Genomic DNA, 24,721 nt, shown 5'->3' on the forward strand with positions numbered 1-24,721 from the left:
TCTGCCACAAATTAAGAGACCACTTCCAAATGTTTAGTTTAAAACACAAAAATTGAGCTTGGTTTGAGTTGGTATACATGCAGCACATAAACGCATGTTCACATTGGCCATAAAACATACAAAACCTACAAAAGACAAAATGAGAAAAATCCTCCTGTAATTACATAAACAAAAAGCAAAAGTGCTTTTAAATAATTCATAGTTCTTAGTAATACTGTATTTGATCATATATAGCATAAAAGCCGTCCCACCATCGACAAGTTGACTCTGTGGTCGGGGGGGTTCTACATTGTCTAATATTAAAAACCTTATCATGTGTCAAAGTTGACATCAGTGTGTGAATAAGGGCAACATATTGCAACAATTATCCTTTTCCATTCTTCAAGAATGACCTCTTTAAGAGCCTGGATGCTGGATGGACAGTGATGTTCAACTTGGCTTTTTTTTAAAGCCAGCTGTCTACAAGACACCTGATTAATGATGAATTATTAGACTTGCCTGTGATTGAAATGTTAATTACAATTTTGGAGCTAGAATTTCTTTGGGGTGTACACATTTTTGCAACATTGCATTGAACTCATTTGCTAGAAAAATACATATTGGGTATGCAAAATGACAAATCTTGTGTGCAATCAGTGGAACACATTTGTGGGAAGCTCGTGTAGATGTTTCTGAATGGAAGCTGAAGGATTTCTTAAAGATTTGTTGGAGTGTACTCATTTATGTTGAGCACTGTATATTAACTCATTTGAATAAAATTAGTAATTAATTTTAAATACGTATGTATTGTAAAATTGCAGAAAGTATTGAGACTTATGTACTTAACAATACTTTTAGAATTCTATAACACTTCATAATTCAGAGTCATCCAGCTACCCAGGGAGTCACTACTTTTAATAATCTAAGGTAGGCAACACAGCTTTATATTGATGCCATTTGTTACGCTGTTGTGTTCAATCAATATAATACTCATCCCGTTGAATACACCATGAGGCTAATGGTTCCACTAGATCTAGTTTAAGTTGTAGCAGCACTATACTTTAGGAAATGTAGACGCTTTGGAAAACTGATGTGCCTCTGAGGACAAGTTGATTTCTTTCTCTGGAGTGTGAATCAAGCTAAGAACTTATGTTCATAAGCAAAGTTTCAACAAGAGGAAAATGGACCAAACCTAAACTCCCGATGGACTTAAGTAAAATTAAAGCTTTTCCTACTGTCTAAAGATACTGCAGTGAAGTGTGTATGTGTAACAAAATTCTGATGTTAATTACTGCTACAGTATATTCGAGTAGACTAATGTAAAATGTTATCTGAACTTCACACGCATGCTACAGACAGTTCTTCCAATACAGAAGAACCCACAGGGTCAATATACACTATCACATAGAGAGACATGGAAATATTTTTTTTTTTTTTTGCAAGACCAAGGCCGTGATTCATCAAGACAGGTGTTGGTCATGCCGGTCTTGATGAGGGGGCTTGCTAGAGTCAGATGCTCTTGATTCATGAAGAGAAGCGTGCCTCATCATGAATCTGGACCGTTTGTCAAGTGTCATGTTCCTTCGTGCGCTAAACCGGAAATCTCACAACAATCAGCTATAGTGAGAAGTGTGATTTCTGTCATAGAGAATGCCACAGCTGATCATGAATTAGAAGAGCGGTGGTGTCCTGTTCCAGCTCCATTCATTTTGGCAGAGCTGGAAGAAACTCGCAAAATTTAAAATGCAACTCCAAGTTGTGCCTAAATATTGTGACTTTTCAAAGCTTTTACACCACAATTATTGCTTGAAAGCGTTGATGAATTGGTCCCCAAATGTATAATCTATGGTCTCCCATCTCTTTTTTTTGCTTTAAGTAGGAAGCTACAATCAGCACAGAACCTGCAATTATAGTTACCTATAGAGATTTTTCTTTACAATACAACTGAACCTTTTTGCTCAGAAAGTAATTTTCACCAGTTCATTTTTAAATTGTTAAATTCCTTGATTGAATAAATGTGATGATCATCTTTTTTATGGCTTTTTCTCGATTTATATACCAATAACTCATTAAAGTAGATATTGTAAAGAGAAAGTAAACCTCTTTCCACTTTCCGTTTTATATTTTGTTTTCTTTAAGTAAAGCAGATCTCTCTTTATTGCTCGCATTCTCTAGATCTTCATCCAGTATTTTTTCTGGGTTGACTTTCTTCAACAAATGTCTCGTTAATTCAGTTCAACAGATGTCTTGTTAACTTTTTTGTTGGAAAAATGTAAGATCATAATTATTAATTCTACATAATCACAAGAATTGGTCATATGGCATTGCATGTTTTATATTGTATTGATTAGAGTTGAGCGAAACGGGTCGAAAAAATTCAAAAGTCGCCGACTTTTGGCAAAGTCGGGTTTCATGAAACGAAACCCGACCCTAGGATGAGGTCGGCCACGAGGTCGGCGACTTACGCGCCAAAGTCGCGTTTCAAAAGTTTGTTTTGCGCTCTTTTTCAGCCAATCAGGATCCACGGACACTGTGGGCAACGTGATGACATAGGCACGGGTCACCACCATCTTTCAGAAGGGCATGCAAGTGATTGGCTTGCTTTGGTGGGCGTCACAGGGGGTATAAAAGGGCGTGCACGCCGACCGCCATCTTACTTCTGCCGATCTCAGTATAGGGAGAGGTTGCTGCTGATTCTGTAGGGAGAGCTTTAGCCAGGGAAGAAGACCAAAAAACTGCTTCTGCTGCTAGCGATTTGGCCTGCACAACACACCAGTCACTGTGTGTGCAGTGCAAGGGGAGGCTATATAGTGGTGTATTAGTGGTGTTGGTTATTGGGCTGCCTTCTAAGGCTTCCTGACAGGCTGGCATTGCTGTTTACCCACTGCTCCGCAAACTGCTTTTTTAAAAGCAATCCAATCTCCCTTATCCTCTAGTCACTTTGGTCACAGCTGTGCCATCGAGCCTGTCACATAGCGCTCAGATATTCATTGGGCCTCAAACTGCTTTTTTAAAAGCAATCCCAATTTTTTTTTTTGTCCTGCTGAGAAGAAAAAAAAACTGCTTCTGCTGCTGATAGCAATTTGGCCTGCACAACACACCAGTCACTGTGTGCAGTGCAAGGGGAGGCTATATAGTGGTGTATCAGTGGTGTTGGTTGTTGGGCTGCCTTTTAAGGCTTCCTGACAGGCTGGCATTGCTGTTTACCCACTGCTCCGCAAACTGCTTTTTTAAAAGCAATCCAATCTCCCTTATCCTCTAGTCACTTAGGTCACAGCTGTGCCATCGAGCTTGTCACATAGCGCTCAGATATTCATTGGGCCTCACACAATCCAAAAGTGTCCAGTGTCCAAAAGTGTGTGCAGAGATTCAAAATCTCACTTATTCTCTAGTCACTTAGGTCACAGCTGTGCCATCGAGCCTGTCACATAGCGCTCAGATATTCATTGGGCCTCACACAATCCAAAAGTGTCCAGTGTCCAAAAGTGTGTGCAGAGATTCAAAATCTCACTTATTCTCTAGTCACTTAGGTCACAGCTGTGCCATCGAGCTTGTCACATAGCGCTCAGATATTCATTGGGCCTCACACAATCCAAAAGTGTCCAGTGTCCAAAAGTGTGTGCAGAGATTCAAACTCTCACTTATCCTCTAGTCACTTAGGTCACAGCTGTGCCATCGAGCTTGTCACATAGCGCTCAGATATTCATTGGGCCTCACACAATCCAAAAGTGTCCAGTGTCCAAAAGTGTGTGCAGAGATTCAAACTCTCACTTATTCTCTAGTCACTTAGGTCACAGCTGTGCCATCGAGCTTGTCACATAGCGCTCAGATATTCATTGGGCCTCACACAATCCAAAAGTGTCCAGTGTCCAAAAGTGTGTGCAGAGATTCAAAATCTCACTTATTCTCTAGTCACTTAGGTCACAGCTGTGCCATCGAGCTTGTCACATAGCGCTCAGATATTCATTGGGCCTCACACAATCCAAAAGTGTCCAGTGTCCAAAAGTGTGTGCAGAGATTCAAACTCTCACTTATCCTCTAGTCACTTAGGTCACAGCTGTGCCATCTAGCTTGTCACATAGCGCTCAGATATTCATTGGGCCTCACACAATCCAAAAGTGTCCAGTGTCCAAAAGTGTGTGCAGAGATTCAAACTCTCACTTATCCTCTAGTCACTTAGGTCACAGCTGTGCCATCGAGCTTGTCACATAGTGCTCAGATATTCATTGGGCCTCACACAATCCAAAAGTGTCCAGTGTCCAAAAGTGTGTGCAGAGATTCAAACTCTCACTTATCCTCTAGTCACTTAGGTCACAGCTGTGCCATCGAGCTTGTCACATAGCGCTCAGATATTCATTGGGCCTCACACAATCCAAAAGTGTCCAGTGTCCAAAAGTGTGTGCAGAGATTCAAAATCTCACTTATTCTCTAGTCACTTAGGTCACAGCTGTGCCATCGAGCTTGTCACATAGCGCTCAGATATTCATTGGGCCTCACACAATCCAAAAGTGTCCAGTGTCCAAAAGTGTGTGCAGAGATTCAAACTCTCACTTATCCTCTAGTCACTTAGGTCACAGCTGTGCCATCGAGCTTGTCACATAGCGCTCAGATATTCATTGAGCCTCACACAATCCAAAAGTGTCCAGTGTCCAAAAGTGTGTGCAGAGATTCAAACTCTCACTTATCCTCTAGTCACTTAGGTCACAGCTGTGCCATCGAGCTTGTCACATAGCACTCAGATATTCATTGGGCCTCACACAATCCAAAAGTGTCCAGTGTCCAAAAGTGTGTGCAGAGATTCAAACTCTCACTTATCCTCTAGTCACTTAGGTCACAGCTGTGCCATCGAGCTTGTCACATAGCGCTCAGATATTCATTGGGCCTCACACAATCCAAAAGTGTCCAGTGTCCAAAAGTGTGTGCAGAGATTCAAACTCTCACTTATCCTCTAGTCACTTAGGTCACAGCTGTGCGATCGAGCTTGTCACATAGTGCTCAGATATTCATTGGGCCTCACACAATCCAAAAGTGTCCAGTGTCCAAAAGTGTGTGCAGAGATTCAAACTCTCACTTATCCTCTAGTCACTTAGGTCACAGCTGTGCCATCGAGCTTGTCACATAGCGCTCAGATATTCATTGGGCCTCACACAATCCAAAAGTGTCCAGTGTCCAAAAGTGTGTGCAGAGATTCAAAATCTCACTTATTCTCTTGTCACTTAGGTCACAGCTGTGCCATCGAGCCTGTCACATAACGCTCAGATATCAGTGGGCCTCACACAATCCAAAAGTGTCCAGTGTCCAAAAGTGTGTGCAGAGATTCAAAATCTCACTTATTCTCTAGTCACTTAGGTCACAGCTGTGCCATCGAGCCTGTCACATAGCGCTCAGATATCAGTGGGCCTCACACAATCCAAAAGTGTCCAGTGTCCAAAAGTGTGTGCAGAGATTCAAACTCTCACTTATCCTCTAGTCACTTAGGTCACAGCTGTGCCATCGAGCTTGTCACATAGCACTCAGATATTCATTGGGCCTCACACAATCCAAAAGTGTCCAGTGTCCAAAAGTGTGTGCAGAGATTCAAACTCTCACTTATCCTCTAGTCACTTAGGTCACAGCTGTGCCATCGAGCTTGTCACATAGCGCTCAGATATTCATTGGGCCTCACACAATCCAAAAGTGTCCAGTGTCCAAAAGTGTGTGCAGAGATTCAAACTCTCACTTATCCTCTAGTCACTTAGGTCACAGCTGTGCGATCGAGCTTGTCACATAGTGCTCAGATATTCATTGGGCCTCACACAATCCAAAAGTGTCCAGTGTCCAAAAGTGTGTGCAGAGATTCAAACTCTCACTTATCCTCTAGTCACTTAGGTCACAGCTGTGCCATCGAGCTTGTCACATAGCGCTCAGATATTCATTGGGCCTCACACAATCCAAAAGTGTCCAGTGTCCAAAAGTGTGTGCAGAGATTCAAAATCTCACTTATTCTCTTGTCACTTAGGTCACAGCTGTGCCATCGAGCCTGTCACATAACGCTCAGATATCAGTGGGCCTCACACAATCCAAAAGTGTCCAGTGTCCAAAAGTGTGTGCAGAGATTCAAAATCTCACTTATTCTCTAGTCACTTAGGTCACAGCTGTGCCATCGAGCCTGTCACATAGCGCTCAGATATCAGTGGGCCTCACACAATCCAAAAGTGTCCAGTGTCCAAAAGTGTGTGCAGAAATTAAAAATCTCCCCTGTCCTATAGACACCTTGTTTTACATACTATATAGTTTGTTGGATTTTGTCTACATTTCTACCAAAAATGAGGAAGGCTGGTGGAAGAGGCCGTGGAATTGGGCGGGGGTTGGCAGCTGGTAATGATGGTGTTGGTGGTGGATCTGATGGTAGTGGCAAGAGCAAAATAGGACCGAATGCAGGAGGTGTTGAGCCTGCGTCATCATCTGGCTACATAAGGCCTCGAACGCTTAGTTTTCTAGGAGTTGGCAAACCGCTTTTAAAGCCAGAGCATCAGGAAAAAGTTTTGTCTTACATTGCTGACTCAGCCTCCAGCTCTATCGCCTCCTCTTCTTCAGTTGTAAAAAGTAAAAGCACTGAGTCGTCATTGGAGGCTCATGTTCATGAACCACACCTTTCCTTGTGTCCTTCACCCCAACCAAGATTGAAGGATGACGCAGGCCATACTACTGATTACTCCATGGAGCTGTTTTCACATACCATGTCTGGATTATCAAGTGAAATGGTGAATTACCCAGGCCAAGATGAATCTGACATGGAGTGCACTGATGCACAGCCGCTGATGGATGATTCTGCTGGTACATTCACTCAGAGCACTACATTGTCCTCGCAGTGTACAGAGCCAGATTCTGACCCTGATGAGACTCAGGTGCCCCTTCCCGCACACTATACCACCATACACGGTGACACAGAAGAAGGTGCACATGACATAGAAGAGGCGGTGATGGATGACCCAGTTGTTGACCCAGATTGGCATCCATTGGGGGAAGAGGGTGCTGCTTCCAATAGCTCAGATGAGGAGCATCCACAGCAGACATCGACATCGCAACAGCTGTTATCTGGCAGGCCCGGAGCACTCCAAAGACAGGTTCCAAACATCAAAAGAGTTGCTGGACAGCTTGTCCAGAGGGTCAAAAGATCACAGCGTGCTAGGCTGCAAAATGTCTGCCAAAGTAGGAAGAGTGCAGTGTGGCACTTTTTTGAACAAAATCCTCATGATCAGGCCAAGGTTATCTGTAAGAAGTGCGCAAAGACCTTTAGCCGAGGGAAAAATCTGAAAAATTTTAATACCAGTTGCATGCTTAGACATTTAACCAGCATGCACTTGCAAGCGTGGACACAACACCAAACCTCAAGTGCCACATGTGCAACTGATCACAACGAAGGTAGTCAGCAACGCTACATTGTTTCCCCCACTGTAAGCCCACCGGTTAGCACAGCAGCAAATGTTGAGGTGTCGTTGCAAGGCCGCAGCAGTCAGGGAATCCCACTGTTATATCAACGAAAGACTGATTCTAGGCCATCAGAAAGAACACCAACTCCATCACCATCATCAACCCTCTCTCAGTCCGCCCTGTCCACCGCTACTTCCACCATATGCAGCTCTCAAGTCCAGCTCACCCTCCCAGACACTATGAGTAGGTCAAGAAAGTACTCAGTCTCTCATCCGCGTACACTGGGTTTGAACGCCCACATTGCCAAACTAATCTCGTTTGAGATGATGCCATTTCGGTTGGTGGAAAGCACAGCTTTCCGCGAACTCATGGCCTATGCAGTACCACGCTATGACCTACCCAGTCGCCACTTCTTCTCTCGCAAAGCCATCCCAGCCCTCCACCATCATGTGAAAGACCGCATTGTCCATGCACTCAAGCAGTCAGTGAGCGGAAAGGTGCACCTCACAACTGATGCATGGTCCAGTCGGCATGGCCAGGGCCGTTACGTGTCCATCACTGCGCACTGGGTTAATGTGGTGGATGCAGGGTCCACAGGGGACAGCGGTGGTGGGACAGTGCTGCCTAGCCCACGGTATAGGAAACAGTTAGCTGTAGGCGTTCGACCCTCCTCCTCCTCCACCTCCTCCAGAAGCGAAAGCTCGTCCACAGAGCGCAGTCGTACGAGCACTCCATCTGCAGCTGCCACTGTTGCACATGATGTGTCCCCCTATCGAGCAGCTAGTGGAAAGCGTCAGCAGGCTGTGTTGCAGATGATGTGTTTGGGCGACAGACACACCGCCGAGGTGCTGGCCGAGTACTTGAAGCGACAAACTGAGTCATGGCTGGGCAGTGTACATCTTGAGGCAGGCAAGGTAGTTAGTGATAACGGCCGTAATTTTGTGGCAGCCATAGCCCTTTCAAAACTCAGCCACATACCTTGCTTGGCTCACACCTTGAACCTGGTGGTGCAGTGCTTCCTCAAAAATTATCCGGAGTTAACAGCCCTGCTCCAGAAGGTGCGAAGACTGTGCGCGCACATCCGCCGGTCGCCTGTACACTCCGTTCGTATGCAGAAGCTGCAGCGATTGCTCCACCTTCCCAACCACCGCCTCATTATCGACATTGCAACAAGGTGGAACTCCACCCTGCACATGGTGGAGCGGCTGTGCGAGCAGAGGCAGGCCATAATGCATTTGTGGGAGGATACACGGCCAGGCACTTTGAGAGCAGACATGGAGTTGACAGGCGTGCAGTGGTCGAAGCTGAAAGACCTTTGTAAAGTCCTTCAGTGTTTTGAGGAATGCACACGGCTGGTAAGCGCAGACGACGCCATCCTAAGCATGAGCATCCCACTTATGCGTCTGCTCATGCAAACTTTGACGCACCTTAAGGAGCAGGCGTCTGCAGCCAATGTTGATGAGGAGGAAGAGGAGGAGGGAATCCTTGATGACATTCAGCCATTGTCTGCTCAGGGACCTCTCCTGGACGAGGTGGAGGAAGAAGAGGAGGAGGAGGATGATGATGGGGATGATTACTTAGGGGAGGAGGATGCATCTCGTGGGGCAAGTGAAAATGTTGGCGTGGCAAGGTCTGGTACAGGGTTTGTGCGTGACTGGAGGGATGTGGATTTGCCAGAAAGTGCTCCTCCACCCAGCACTCGCAGTGCATCATTGACACCGGGAACATTGGCCCACATGTCAGATTATGCCTTGCAGATCCTAAAAAGGGACCCCCGCATTGCCAAAATGATGAACGATGACGACTACTGGTTGGCCAGCATCCTGGATCCACGCTATAAAGGCAAATTACAAAACATCATGCCACTGGAGAACCTTGACCTAATATTGGCTAATAAACAAGCAACTCTGGTAAATCGGTTGCTTGAGGCATTCCCAGCACACAGCAGCGGTGATGGTTCTCACACGAGCCGTACGGGCCAGGCGCAGCTTGGCAGAGGTGTTCGTGGTGCACACAGCAGAAGTAGCGTTGGAGACAGGGGTTTCATGACAATGTTGTGGACTGATTTTTCAAATACCGCTCACACAACTGGTAATACTGCATCGATGGAAAGTGACAGGAGACAGCAGTTGTCAACTATGGTAACAAACTACTTTTCCTCCCATATCGATGTTCTCCCACACAGGTCATTCCCCTTTGACTATTGGGCCGCTAAACTGGACACCTGGCCTGAATTGGCCCAATATGCCTTACAGGAGCTCGCTTGCCCAGCTGCAAGTGTGCTATCGGAAAGAGTCTTCAGTGCAGCTGGATCAATCCTGACAGAAAAAAGGACCCGTCTGTCAACCCAAAATGTGGATGATCTAACCTTCATTAATATGAACCACGCATGACTTTCCAAGGATTTTGTCCCACCTTCCCCTGATGACACATAGGGTGACAGAAAAATGGCTTGCTTTGGTCCACCTCTTCCTGGTACTTCACCTATTTCGCCTTTTTCATCAGCTGAATGTCCAACATCAACATATGCCACTTTCTAAAACTCCCTAACTGTGCTGCCTCCCCCCCCATGGCCGGGGTCACCACCTACCGCACGACAACGTGCGAATGCCGTTGCCCTGGACAGGTGGGTAGGCCGACTCTTGGGCGCGGGCACTGGCACAGGGTCCCTCATAGTGCAATCAAGTGTCTCTGACGGTGGTGGTGCACACCCGCCGTCAGACACACCGCTGTACTATGATGGGCCCAGTGCCAGTACCGACGCCCACGAGTGGGCCCCCCTTGCTTGGGCAGGGCCCCAGCATTTGCAATCTTTACCTCTCCCTGCTCCTCCGCTGTGTAATCTGGGCCGTCAAATCCATACTGTGCCTGACACCGTCTGAGCCTGCCTCCTGAGACATATATTTTGAATGTGTACGCTATCCATACATGTTATCCGGGGATACGGTACCCTTTCTAACCTTTGTGCAATCACGTGCAATCCATACTGGGCCTAACACCGTCTGAGCCTGCCTCCTGAGACATATATTTTGAATGTGTACGCTATCCATACATGTTATCTGGGGATACGGTACCCTTTCTCACCTTTGTGCAATCACGTGTAATCCATACTGGGCGTGAGAACAGCTGGCGAGCTGTTAAGCAAGCTACAGCACCTGTCCAGACAAGTACAGGGATTCCCTAGCGAGGAGACTTATTTGATTGTTTTCAATGTTGGGACAGCAATTTTTGGGGAGCACTATACTCTGGAGAATGATAGATGGGGCCCACCATACACTGGAACATTCCAAAGGTGGACATCAGACACTGGAGCAGCATTTACAGGGCCCATTATACACTAGAGCATTAGAAATGGGGCCCATTATGTTTGGAGCATTATTTGGGCCCATAAGACAGTGGAGCTTCATCCATGGGGACCAACATATACTGTAACATTATGTGGAGCTCATCATATACTGTTTCAAACATTATATGGGACCAATGATTCTGTATGGAGAAATAGATGGGCCTCGTCATGAGATGTAAAAAGTGAGGTATTTTTCATTGTACTATACCGCTATTTCTCTGCCGTATCGGAGCATGATGAGTTGTGGTATGTGTTAAAGGGGCGCTCTTTCGCCCAGGGCACATGAAAACCTGGAGCCAGCCCTCCCCCCCCACAGTTTGTAGCCAAATAACCCCCATTTTTCAGTGCGTAACTTGTATTATGAAGTTAATTAAGGTTGACAAGCTTAAGAAAGAAGAATTGATGCTTTTGGCATTCAAATGGGCACTGTAGGTGTGTTTCCTGTCCTCCTCTCACTGCCGACTTTTATTCCCCATTGACTTACATTGGGTTTCGTGTTTCGGGACGACCCCGACTTTTCCCTATAATCGGACGATCTTGCTCGACCCGACTTTTGGAAAAGTCGGGTTTCACGAAACGAAACGCGACCCTAAAAAACCAAAAGTCGCTCAACTCTAGTATTGATGATGACTAGAGTTGAGCGAAACGGGTCGGTCAAATTCAGAAGTCGCCGACTTTCACTAAAGTTGGGAAGTCGGGTTTCGCCGAGCAAAGCCCGACCATAGTGTGAGGTTGGCCATGCAGTTGCCGACCCGAGCGCCAAAGACGGATTTCCCAGAAAGCTTGCACATGACTTTTTTCAGCCACTGAGCAAGGATGTACACTGTGGGCAACGAGATGACATGTGCAGTGTCCGGGGAGAGAGAGAGAGTTTTTGCGCACTTTAAAAAAGTGGTACGGCATGTAGGTATGTTTACTGTCCTCCACTCCCTGCTGACTTTGCTTCCCCATTGACTTGCACTGGGTTTCGTGTTTCAGTCGGACCTTCGACTTTTCACAATAGTCGGCCGATTTCGTTCAACTCGACTTTTGAGAAAGTCGGGTTTCATGAAACCCGACTCAGCCCTAAAAAAGGCAAAGTTGCTCATCTCTAATGATGACTATTAAAATGCAAAAGGGCACTTATTGAAGTTATCTTCCTGTATCCTGTCAAAAAATCTCTAAGCTACTCCTTGCCAAATGATAAATATGAAATCCTCATATCTGTAAAAATATCTGATATCCTGTAAAAATGGGTTCAACAAAAATATACATATTTTAACCCCTTTACCCCCAAGGGTGGTTTGCATGTTCATGACCAGGCCAATTTTTACAATTCTGACCACTGTCCCTTTATGAGGTAATAACTCTGAAATGCTTCCATGGATCCCACTGATTCTGTTTTCTCATGACATATTATACTTCATGTTAGTGGTAAAATTTCATTTAAATAACTTGTGTTTATTTGTGAAAAAAATGGAAATTTGGTGAAAATTTTGAAAATTTTGCAATTTTCCAACTTTGAAATTCTATGCCCTTAAATCACAGAGATATGGGACACAAAAAACTTAATAAGTAACATTTCACATATGTTTACTTTACATCAGCACAATTTTGGAACCAAAATTTTTTTTTTGTTAGGAAGTTATAAGGGTTAAAAGTTGACCAGCGATTTCTCATTTTTGCAACACCATTTTATTTTTAGGGACCACATCACATTTGAAGTCACTTTGAGGGCTCTACAGTATATGATAGAAAATACCCAAAAAAGTGACACCATTCTACAAACTGCACCCCTCAAGGTGCTCAAAACAACATTCAAGAAGTTTAGTAACCCTTCAGGTAATTCACAGGAATTTTTTGAATGTTTAAAAAAAAAAAAGAACATTTAACTTTTTTTCACAAAAAAATTACTTCAGGTCTGATTTTTTTTATTTTACCAAGGGTAACAGGAGACATTGGAAAAGTTACTGTGCAATTTGTCCTGAGTACGCTAATACCTGATATGTGGTGGGGAACCACTGTTTCGGCACATGGCAGAGCTCAGAGCTCAGAAGGGAAGGAGCGCCGTTTGACTTTTTCAATGCTAAATTGGCTGGAATTCAGATCGGACGCCATGTCACATTTGGAGAGCCCCTGATGTGCCTAAACAGTGGAATCCCCCCACAAGTGACCCCATTTTGGAAACTAGACCCCCCAAGTAACTTATATAGATATGTGGTGAGAACTTTGAACCCACAAGGGCTTCACAGAAGTTTATAAGGTACAGCCGTACAATTAAAAAATCATATTTTTTCTGCAAAAATGATCTTTTCACCCCCAATTTTTATTTTCCCAAAGGTAACAGGACCCTAAAAGTTATTGTGCAATTTGTCCTGAGTATGCTGATACCTCATATTTGGGTGTAAATGACTATTTGGGCGCATGGCAGAGCTCGGAAGGGAAGCAGCACCATTTGACTTTTTTGGCTGGAATTGGGATTGGACGCCATGCCGCGTTTGGAAAGCCCCTGATGTGCCCAAACAGTGGAAACCCCCACAAGTGACCCCATTTTGTAAACTAGACCCCCTAAGGAACTTATCTAGATGTGTGGTGAGCACTTTGAACCCCCCAGTGCTTCACAGAAGTTTATAAAGCCCGGGTGTGAAAATAAAAAAAATCATATTTTTTCCACAAACATGATCTTTTAGTCCCCAATTTTTTATTTTCCCAAAGGTAACAGGAGAAATTGGACCCCAAAAGTTGTTGTTCAATTTGTCCTGAGTACGCTGATACCCCAATATGTGGGAGAAAACTGCTGTATGGGGACACGTTGGGGCTCGGAAGGGAAGTAGTGACATTTTGGAATGCAGACTTTGATGGAATGGTCTGCGGGTGTCATGTTGCCTTTGGAGAGCCCCTGATGTACCTAAACAGTGGAAACCCCCACAAGTGACCCGATTTTGGAAACTAGACCCCCTAAGGAACTTATATAGATGTGTGGTGAGCACTTTGAACCCCCCAGTGCTCCACAGAAGGTTATAACGCCCGTGCATGAAAATAAAAAAATCATATTTTTTCCACAAACATGATCTTTAAGTCCCTAATTTTTTATTTTCCTAAGGTTAACAGGAGAAATTGTCTCCCAAAAGTTGTTGTCCAATTTGTCCTGAGTACGCTGATACCCCAATATGATGGGGAAAACTACTGATTTTGATGGAATGGTCTGCGGGTGTCATGTCGTGTTTGGAGAGCCTCTGATGTGCCTAAACTATTGAAACTCCCCACAAGTGACCCCATTTTGGAAACTAGACCCCCCATGGAACTTATCTAGATGTGTGGTGAGCACTTTGAACCCCCTAATGCTTCACAGAAGTTTATAACGCCCGGGCGTGAAACTAAAAAAATCATTTTTTCCACAAAAATAATATTTTTGCCCCCAATTTATTTCCTAAGGGTAACAGGAGAAATTGGACCCAAAAAGTTATTTTGCAATTTGTCCTGAGTAGGCTGATACCCCATATGTGGGGGTAAAACACTGTTTGGGTGCATGGCAGAGCTTGGAAGGGAAGGAGCACCATTTGACTTTTTCAACGCAGAATTGGCTGGAATTGAGATCAGATGCCATGTTGCATTTGAAGAGCACCTGATGTGCCCAAACAGTGGAAACCCCCCAATTCTAACTCAAACCCTAACCCCAACACACCCCTAACCCTAATCTCAGCCCTAACCCTAGCCCTAACCCTAACCTTAATGGGAAAATGGAAATAAATACAATTTTTTTATTTTATTATTTTTCCCTAACTAAGGGGGTGATAACGGGGAGTTTGATTTACTATTTATGGCGGTTTTTATGTTTGGCAGCTGTCGCATGCTAAAAGATGCTTTTTATTGTAAAAATAGTTTTTTCATCACCACATTTTGAGAGCTATTATTTTTCCATATTTTGACCCACCGAGTCATGTGAGGTCTGAGTTGACATTATTATTGGTACCATTTTCGGGCACAAGACATTTTTTGATCGCTTTTTATTCCGATTTTTGGGAAGCAGAATAAGCAAAACCCAAGAATTTCTTTTGGGGGGTGTGTTTACACCGTTCCACGTGTGGTAAAATTGATAAAGCGGTTTTATTCTTTGGGTCAGTTTGATTACAGCGATACCTCATTTATGTATTTTTTTATGTTTTGGTGCTTTTATGCACTGAAAACAATTTTATATAAAAAATAATTATTTTTGCATCACTTTAATCTGCGAGCTATAACTTTTATTTTTTCGCTGATGATGCTGTGTGGCAGCTTGTTTTTTGCGGGACAAGATGACGTTTTCAGCGGTACCATGGTTATTTATATCAGTCTTTTTGATCGCGTGTTATTGCACTTTTTGTTTGGCGGTATGATAATAAAGCATTATTTTTTGCTTTGTTTTTTATTTTTATTTTTTAAAGGTTCACTAAAGGGGTTAACTAATGGGACCATTTTATAGGGCGGGTCATTTTGGACGCAGTGATACTAAATATGTGTACTTTTATTCTTTTGGGTTTTTTTATTTCCAAAAAATGAATTTATTAGGGAATATTTTTTTTTAATTTATTTAGCAATTTTTTTATAAATTATTTTTACACTTTTTTTTTAACTTTATTATACTGTCCCAGGGGGACATCACTGTCGTGTGACAGATCGCTGATCTATCACATCACAGATCACTGTGATAGATCAGCGATCTGACACAGGCACTGCTGGAGGCTTCCTCATGCCGGCGCTTTGCAGGCATGAGGAAGCTGGCTCCCTGCAGGCCCCCGAAGGTCCCCACCACCATATTGGATCTGGGAACCAGCAGGGAAGGAGGCCCCCACAGCAGCTCTGCACATCGCGCTGCTGCGGGGGTCGCAGGAAAGCATGGAGGGAGCCCCCTCCCTGCCGATGCTTCCCTAAACCCCCGATACACTGCGATCGTGTTTGATCACTGTGTGCCAGGGGTTAACGTGTCGGAGGCGGTCTGTGACCACCCCTGACACAGAGTGCTGGGTGACAGCTGTGATAATCAGCTGACACCCTGCTGCGATCAGCGGCGCTCCCCCATGAACGCCGCTGATCGCGCTAGACATACTATCCCGTCCATGGGCATAGGGTCCTGGGTCCCATGGATGGGATAGCATGTCAGATGGCAGAAAGGGGTTAATTTTTGCTGAACTAAAAGAGGAAGACACTTGCTTAAATACAGGAGACCAGAGTCCCCAACACTGTACCACCTCTGTACACTGTTTCCCATTGAAACAAATCAAATTGTGGCATAGTACAAAGCATAATGTTTCACAAACAATAGATAAAAATGCTCACTTCTCCCTGCCCTCCCTAGTACATCCCAGATTGTCTTTATCCACATTTCCTGTGGTATCCTTATGTATTATAAACTTCTTCTGTTCAATATCTAGTTAACGTGTCTAGAAAAATTATTCTTAGCTTTCAATGGACCGAATAACAATGTACAAAACTACATAGTGATTTTCTATGGAACGTAAGCAAGTGACAATAGATCGATCTGGGAGGATTTATGTAATTTTAACAGGAAATATCAACTAAATTTTTCGCTAAATGGGGATAGAAAGTTCTTTTTTGTATAGTTTTTTTGAGATGTGTGATATGCAATTCTAGCTATTTAGTGTTAGGATTCTTTGGAAATACCGGTCAGATAATTCTAATTCCTATATATGTCTTTTTTTTATTGTATTGTACACCATATTTTGCTGTGTTTTCCTATATAGATAAAAAAGCTTATCATTTACAAATTGCTTTTGTATTTTTTGTTTATTATTTTTTACATTGGGAATCAAAGCCAAAGTTTATGCTGTGGGATAAGTAACAGCCTACCAATGGAGGTGTTCCTTTAAAACTATAAGCTAACAGAGGAACCTATCCTTAAAACTACAAGCTAACAGTTGATTGGCGAGTCATATGACCTTTTTAATTAAAATAAATTCAGCAACCAGATGTTTTTAGAAAAATATTCAGGATTGAGAGTCCTCAGTAGTTGATACCTTTTAATGGCTAACTGAAAAGATGGTAACACATTGCAAGCTTTCGAGACTACTCAGGTCTCTTCATCAGGCTACACTAATACAAAATCTGAAGTCACATATTTATGTATAAATGCATAAATATGTGACTTCAGATTTTGTATTAGTCTAGCCTGATGAAGAGACCTGAGTAGTCTCGAAAGCTTGCAATGTGTTACCATCTTTTCAGTTAGCCATTAAAAGGTATCAACTACTGAGGACTCTCAATCCTGAATATTTTTCCATCTACTGGCTAACACGGTACAAAGATATACATCTTTCCTGTATCAGATGTTTTTAGAATCTCTTGAAGGTGATATACATTAACGTATCACTCCATCTTAACCTCTTAAGGACAGAGCCTCTTTGTTAATGACCTAGCCTCATTTTTCAAATCTGAGCAGTGTCAATTTATGAGGCAATATCTCTAGAATGTTGGAATGGATGCCAGTGATTCTGAGATCAGGTTCTTCACAGGAACAAAGCACTGTAAGAGGAAAAAATGAACATTTTACTTTTTCCCACAAAAATTTTGCTTTAGCTCCATTTTCACAAGGGTAACAGGAGACAATGCCCTATGCAATTTGTTGTGCAATTTATCCTGAGTATGCTGATACCCCATACGTGGAGGAAAACTACTTTTTGGGCGCATGGAAAGGCATGGAAAGGAAGGAACACTATTTGATATTTGGAACACAAAATTGGCTGGAATTAGTAGTGTATGCCATGTCGCGTTTGGAGAACCCCTTAAAAGTAACCCTACTTTGTAAGCTAGACACCTCAAGAAATTTATCTAGCTATGTGGTGAGCACCTTGAACCTTCAGGTGCCGTACAGACTTTCATACCATTGAGACAAGAAAAAAAAAATCATATTTTTTCCACAAACATTTTAATATAGGCCCAAATTTTTCATTTTCATAAAAATAAAAAGAGAAAATGCACCACACAAATTGTGCAGTTTCTCTTGAATTCGCCTAAACCCCATATGTGGTAGGAAACTAATGTTTGAGCGCACAGCAGGACTTGGAATTGAAGGATAACTGCTGGTGGTACCGTGCAAGAGATTGTGTACGGCATGTACAGTGTGTGTGTGTGTGTTGCGTACAGCATATACAGTGTGTGTTTGTGCGTGTGTGTTTTTTTCAGTCAAGATGGGGTGCAGAGTGTACATTAATGAGTAAAATATTAACTTTTTTTGAATTTACCAAATGGTTGCAATTAAACAAATAGTGAAAAACAAAAAGTGATCTGAATACTTTCCGTACCCACTGTATATATAATGTATTTATGTGTATATATACATATATATATATATATATATATACAGCTCTGGCAAAATTAAAAGACCACCACATCAAAACCTTGTCATGGGCAGCCCATTCTCAAGACCTGAACCCCATTGAAATCCTCTGGAATGTAATCAAGAGGATGATAGATAGTCAAAAGCCATCAAAAAGAAGAACTGCTTACATTTTTGTCCAGAAGCAGTGTGAAAGACTAGTGGCAAGCATGTCAAGACGCATGAAAGCTGTTTTTAAAAATCATGGTTATTCCACAAATAATTGATTTCATAACTCTTCCTGAGTTAAAACATTAGTATTGTTGTTTCTAAATTATTATGAACTTGTTTTATTTCCATTATTTGAGGTCTGAAAGCACTGTTTTGTTTTTTTTAAATTTATGTTAGAAAAAAATACAAAATTTATTGCTTGGAAATTTGGAGACATGTCAGAAGTTTACAGACTAAAAGAGCAATTTATATTTTACTAAAAAATATACCTATAAAGAGAAAAATCAGACAAACTGAACATTTGAAAGTGGTCTCTTAATTTTTGCCAGAGCTGAATATATATACACTGCTCAAAAAAATAAAGGGAACACTCAAATAACACATCCTAGATCTGAATGAATGACAAATTCTCATTGAATACTTTCTTCTGAACAAAGTTGAATGTGCTGACAACAAAATCACACAAAAATCATCAATGGAAATCAAATTTATTAACCAATGGAGGCCTGGATATGGAGTCACACACAAAATTAAAGTGGAATGTAATGTCCTTAAAACAAGTCAAAATGAGGCTCAGTATTGTGTGTGGCCTACACGTGCCTGTATGACCTCCCTACTCTATAACGCCTGGGCATGCTCCTGATGAGGTGGCAGATGGTCTCCTGAGGGATCTCCTCCCAGACCTGGACTAAAGCATCCGCCAACTCCTGGACAGTGTGTGGTTCAACCTGACATTGGTGGATGGAGCGAGACATGATGTCCCAGATGTGCTCAATCGGATTCACGTCTGGGGAATGGGTGGGCAAGTCCATAGCTTCAAAGCCTTCATCTTGCAGGAACTGCTGACACACTCCAGTCACACGAGGTCTGGCATTGTCCTGCATTAGGATGAACCCAGGATCAACTGCACCAGCATATGGTCTCACAAGGGGTCTGAGGATCTCATCTCGGAACCTAATGGCAGTCAGGCTACCTCTGGCGACCACATGGAGGGCTGACCCATTGCCAAACAGGTCATGCTGGAGGATGTTGCAGGCAGCAGATCTCTCTCCACGGCATCTCCAGACTCTGTCGCATCTGTCACATGTGCTCAGTGTGAACCTGCTTTCATCTGTGAAGAGCACAGGGTGCCAGGGGCGAATTTGCCAATCCTGGTGTTCTGTGGCAAATGTCAAGCATCCTGCATGGTGTTGGGCTGTGAGCACAACCCCCATCTGAGGATGTCGGGCCCTCAGACCATCCTCATGGAGTCAGTTTCTAACTGTGCAGACAGATGCACATTTTCGGCCTGGTGGAGGTCATTTTGCAGAGCTTTGGCAGTGTTCTTCCTGTTCCTCCTTGCACAAAGCTTGAGGTAGCGGTCCTGCTGCTGGGTTGTTGCCCTCCTAGGCCCCCTCCACATCTCCCGGTGTACTGGCGTGTCTCCTGGTAGCACCTCCAGCCTCTGGACACTATGCTGACCGACACAACAAACCTTGCCACAGCTCACATTGATGTGCCATCCTGGATGAGCTGCACTACCTGAGCCACTTTTGTGGGTTGTAGAGTCCATCTCATGCTACCACAAGTGTGAAAGCACAACCAACATTCAAAAGTGACCAAAACATTAGCCAGAAAGCATTGGTACTTAGATGTAGTCTGTGGTCCCCACCTGCAGAACCACTCCTTTATTGAGTGTGTCTTGATAATTGCCAATTATTTCCATATGTTGTCTATTCCATTTGCACAACAGCATGTGAAATTGATTGTCAATCAGTGTTGCTTTCTAAGTGGACAGTTTTATTTCACAATATTCTGTTGTTTACGTGTCCCCTTTATATTATGAGCAGTGTATATATATATATATATATATATATATATATATATATGCATAAAGTTGTATAATTATTTCTTCTCACAAGACTTATTTAGATGCATTTTTGTTGTAATTCATTACTTTTCTTTTTTGTCCCCTTACAGCAACAAGAACAAGACCCGACAAATTTGTACATATCAAACCTGCCTATTTCCATGGATGAACAAGAATTAGAAAATATGCTGAAGCCATTTGGACATGTAATTTCTACTAGAATATTAAGAGACGCAAGTGGAGTCAGTAGAGGAGTAGGATTTGCACGGTATGTACCTTATTCTTGTTTTCAGCAACATATATATGTATATATCTTTTCCTAAACCAAAATTATATGTTTTTACCGGTGACTAGAATGTGGATTTCATAGCAAATAATATTTATTCCCTAAATATTCACCCAAGGAGTTAGGAACTGTCATGTAAGAAAAATGTAACCATTAAATGTTGTATATACTCGTGTATAAGCCAACCGGAGTGTAAGCCAAGGCACCTAATTTTGCCATGAAAAACTGGGAAAACTTATTGACTCTCATACAAACCTGGTATGCATTGTGCCCTCATCCACATCCTGGTATGCATGGCTACTAATTCCCATCCTTGTCTGCATGGCTCCTTATTCCCATCGTTGTCTGCATGGCTCCTTATTCTCTTCCTTGTCTGCATGGCTCCTTATTCCCTTCCTTGTCTGCATAGCTCCTTATTCCCTTCCTTGTCTGCATAGCTCCTTATTCCCTTCCTTGTCTGCATGGCTCCTTATTCCCATCCTTGTCTGCATGGCTACTTATTTTGATCCTTTTATGCGTGGCTCCTTATTCCTATCCTTGCAAGTGTGGCTCCTTATCCTCATCCTTGAATACATGGTTCCTCATCCCTATTCTTGCATGTGTGACCACCAAGAGAAAAGTTTAAAAAAGCAAAAAAAGTCCTGCTTACCTTCCCTGCACGCCCTCGAAGCTTCTCATTCCGGTGCCAGCAGCTCCTGCGGCCAAGCGATCACATGTCCCCGCTCATTAAGGGAATGATTACTCACTTCTCTCCATGCCTATGGGAGTGGAGAGAGGTGAATATTCATTTCCTTAATGAGCGGGCACCTTTGATAGCCTGGTAACTGCTGGAAGCCAGCGGCTGTGGCTGTGTAACTTTGCATGCTGTAAGATAAATTAATATTCATTGCCAGTGCAGTGAATATTAATTTCTATTTAGCAATGAGCCCAGGCTTTAGCCGCAGATGCCGGCTCCTGCCTCTTGTGACCCGCTTCTTCACTGCTCCCCCTCCCCAGCTGTCTTATGGGACAATGACTCATGTATAAGCCGAGGGGGGGAGTTTTCAGAACAAAAAAAGTGCTGAAAAACTTGGCTTATACATGAGCATATACGGTAGTACTGATCCTTGCTAACCTAATAAGCAAGGACAAAACAGGAATGCAAAGGGCCTTGGAGTAGACTTTAGCACGTGATCACCATGATCTCCTTCATTAGAGACAATATGAAAGGAATAAGGATCGATAAGGATTAGTGATGGGCGAGTAGTATCGTTGCTCGGGTGATCTCCAAGTATTTTGGCGTGCTCGGAGAATTAGTTTTCCTCATCTCAGCTGCATGATTTGTGACTTGTAGACAGGCTGAATACATGAGGGAATTCCCTAACAAACAGGCATTCCACACATGTATTCATGCTGTCTAGCAGTCGTAAATGATGTAGCTGAGGCAACGAAAACTAAATCTCAGAGCACGCCAAAATACTCGGAGACCACCCGAGCAACGAGTATACTCGCTCATCACTAATAAGGATGAATGCAAAATATGTCCATGTTACAATGGTATCACAAAGCATTTAATATTTTCAGTAGAATCCCATTATACTGTACAGAAATGCCATGGTAAAGCTACCTCTAAGCCATTCTTAAACATCAATTTTCCATTGCCATATGTTAAAGGACTCTAATAATTTCTATTTTTGCAAGATGGATTTCTGTTATTTTCAAATATTTGTATTTTCTGTAGAAGATTCACATTTTAATGACACTTGTTAGTGAAAACCAGTGGGTGTATCAGCAACAGGTTCCATTAGGCACTTTGATCCCTGTTAATTAGAGATATAAATAGCTAGAATAACTTAAAGAAATGCTCCTAGATGGTAAATAGAGTTTTGAGAATGCTTTCCTTGTTCTTGGATGGTAAATGTAGTATCAAGTCTGGAAAGGCATAAGGTATTCCTCCTTCATGCTGGTCTTATGATAAATCACTGCTAGTCCAGTGAAAAATATTCAGAATTGAGAGTCCTCAGTGGTTGATACCTTTTAATGGCTAACTGAAAAGATGGTAACACATTGCAAGCTTTCGAGACTACTCAGGTCTCTTCATCAGGCATAGACTAATAAAAAATCTGAAGAGTCACATATTCATGCACAATACAGCACAGAAAAAATGCAATATATGAGACAAGTGACGTGAAGCAGAATTATCATTATGGGAGAGGGAGAAACATAAATATTGCTCCAGTTCATAGATAAGGAGTCCGGATGTTTTATTGTCCTCTGATTGGGGTCTCCTAATGTGTTGTGATGCCCCCACACGGTCTTAGGAGCAAATTCCTTAATTGATGTAAAAAGACATAAATCCATGCGACACATTCATTCCAGCACTGAGAGTGTCAAAGGTCGTCATAAATTTATACTCACAGACTCTTCTCTCTTTCTGAGATGTGAAGTTACCTTTCAATACCAGTAATTTCATATCCATGTTCCTGTGATCTGGCATACAAAAATGTTTTGCCACAGGTAGATCCATTCTTTTTTCTCTTATTGTGTGACGATGAGCATTCATCCTTGTTCTAAGCTTTTGCCCTGTCTCCCCCACATACAGACCCCTGTTGGACATTTAGTACAAATAATTAAGTACACCACATTAGATGTAATGCAGCTGAAAGTACCTGGGATCTTGTAGTCCTGATGTGAATTGGGGATCTTTATCATGTCCGTGGTCATTATAGATGGACAGGTTTTGCATTTTTTCTGGTTGCAAGGAAAGGTTCCTCCAGCTGTTGGAGAGGACAGGGAGCTTCTGACAATGATGCTTCTTAGATTTGGGGGCTGCCTAAATCACAGTAGTGGGGGGTCTGGAAAAATGGATTGTAATCGGGCATCTTTTTGTAGTAAAGGTTGTAATTTCCATGCAGCTCCCCTTAGCACTTCCAGATTTGGGTTGTAGGTAACTACTAGAGGCACCCGGTTATTTTCTTCTTTAGCTTTGTAATGTAGCAGGTGATTCCTTGACAATCTGGTGGCTCTTGTAATTTGTTTTCAATTGTTCTTGGATGGTAGCCCTGATTCAAAATGGTCTTTTTGAGGCGACCAAGGTGTTTGTCTCTATCCATGGGGTTGGAACATATACGATTGTATCTGATGGCTTGGCTATAGATAATAGAGTTCTTTATGTGTTTTGGATGGAAACTGTCCCATTTAAGGTATGTTGGACGGTCGATTGGCTTCTGATAAAGGGATGTCTCTATTTCATTGTTTTTTAGCTTAATGATGGTGTCCAAAAAGTTAATCTCAGTGCTGGAGTAGTTGAGTGTTAAATTGATGGTGGGATGAAATTGATGAAACTGTTCGTGGAACCTCTTTGGTTAAAACTAAAAGAGAAAGAGCGCAATTGGGTCTTACCCAGGTAAAAGAGATACAGTTCAAGCTATTATACTCACCAATAGCAGGAGAGTTAGAGGCATAAAGGAATAGAGGTCAAAGCTGCTGCACATCCAAATGGCCCCGCCGTGACCATAGATCATCAGAAATCAAAGAAACAATTTTCGGATTTAAACGTGCGCTGCTAGACAAAACGACTCCTTTCCAGATTGTGTACTTGTATACTTTTATTTTCCCAACGCGTTTCGAAGTCTCAAACTTCTTCCCCTGAGGAAGAAGTTTGAGACTTCGAAACGAGTTGGGAAAATAAAAGTATACAAGTACACAATCTGGAAAGGAGTCGTTTTGTCTAGCAGCGCACGTTTAAATCCGAAAATTGTTTCTTTGATATCCGTGGAACCTCTTTAGCTGTTGCTCAGACTACGTCCAGATGATTAAAATATCATCAATGAAGCGGTAGTAGGCCAGGGGCCTGATGGGGCATGAGGACAAAAAGTCGCTTTCAAGCTTGGCCATGAAAAGATTTGCATACTGTGGAGCCATTTTACTTCCCATAGCTGTGCCAGTCTCCTGTAGATAGATTTTGTTGTCAAATTCAAAGTAATTGTGGGTGAGGATGAAACTTATAAAATTCATCCTCACCCACAATTACTCTCCACAGGTGTTCTATGGGATTCAGGTCTGGACTCATTGCTGGCCACCTTAGAAGTCTCTAGTGCTTTCTCTCAAACCGTTTTCTAGTGCTTTTTGAAGTGTGTTTTGGGTAATTGTCCTGCTGGAAGACCCATGACCTCTGAGGGAGACCCAGCTTTCTCACACTGGGCCCTACATTATGCTGCAAAATTTGTTGGTAGTCTTCAGACTTCATAATGCCATGCACACGGTCAAGCAGTCCAGTGCGAGAGGCAGCAAAGCAACCCCAAAACATCAGGGAACCTCCGCCATGTTTGACTGTAGGGACCGTGT

The 24,721-nt window shown here is 42.9% G+C and overlaps 1 protein-coding gene across 2 annotated transcripts in view; it reads left to right on the forward strand.

Annotated features, from left to right (window-relative positions):
• RBMS3 (RNA binding motif single stranded interacting protein 3) overlaps positions 1-24,721 on the forward strand; it is a 1,042,190-nt gene that overhangs the window by 770,315 nt on the left and 247,154 nt on the right. For both annotated transcript variants that reach the window (XM_073568606.1, XM_073568614.1), the window contains exon 5: positions 20,220-20,377. In XM_073568606.1, coding sequence (XP_073424707.1) covers positions 20,220-20,377 — 158 coding nt within the window. The remainder of the gene's footprint in view (positions 1-20,219; positions 20,378-24,721) is intronic.

Source organism: Dendrobates tinctorius, unplaced genomic scaffold (genome assembly GCF_039654945.1).
Source record: "Dendrobates tinctorius isolate UK_male_01 unplaced genomic scaffold, ASM3965494v1 ptg000005l, whole genome shotgun sequence".
In the NCBI taxonomy this organism is placed as follows: domain Eukaryota; kingdom Metazoa; phylum Chordata; class Amphibia; order Anura; family Dendrobatidae; genus Dendrobates; species Dendrobates tinctorius.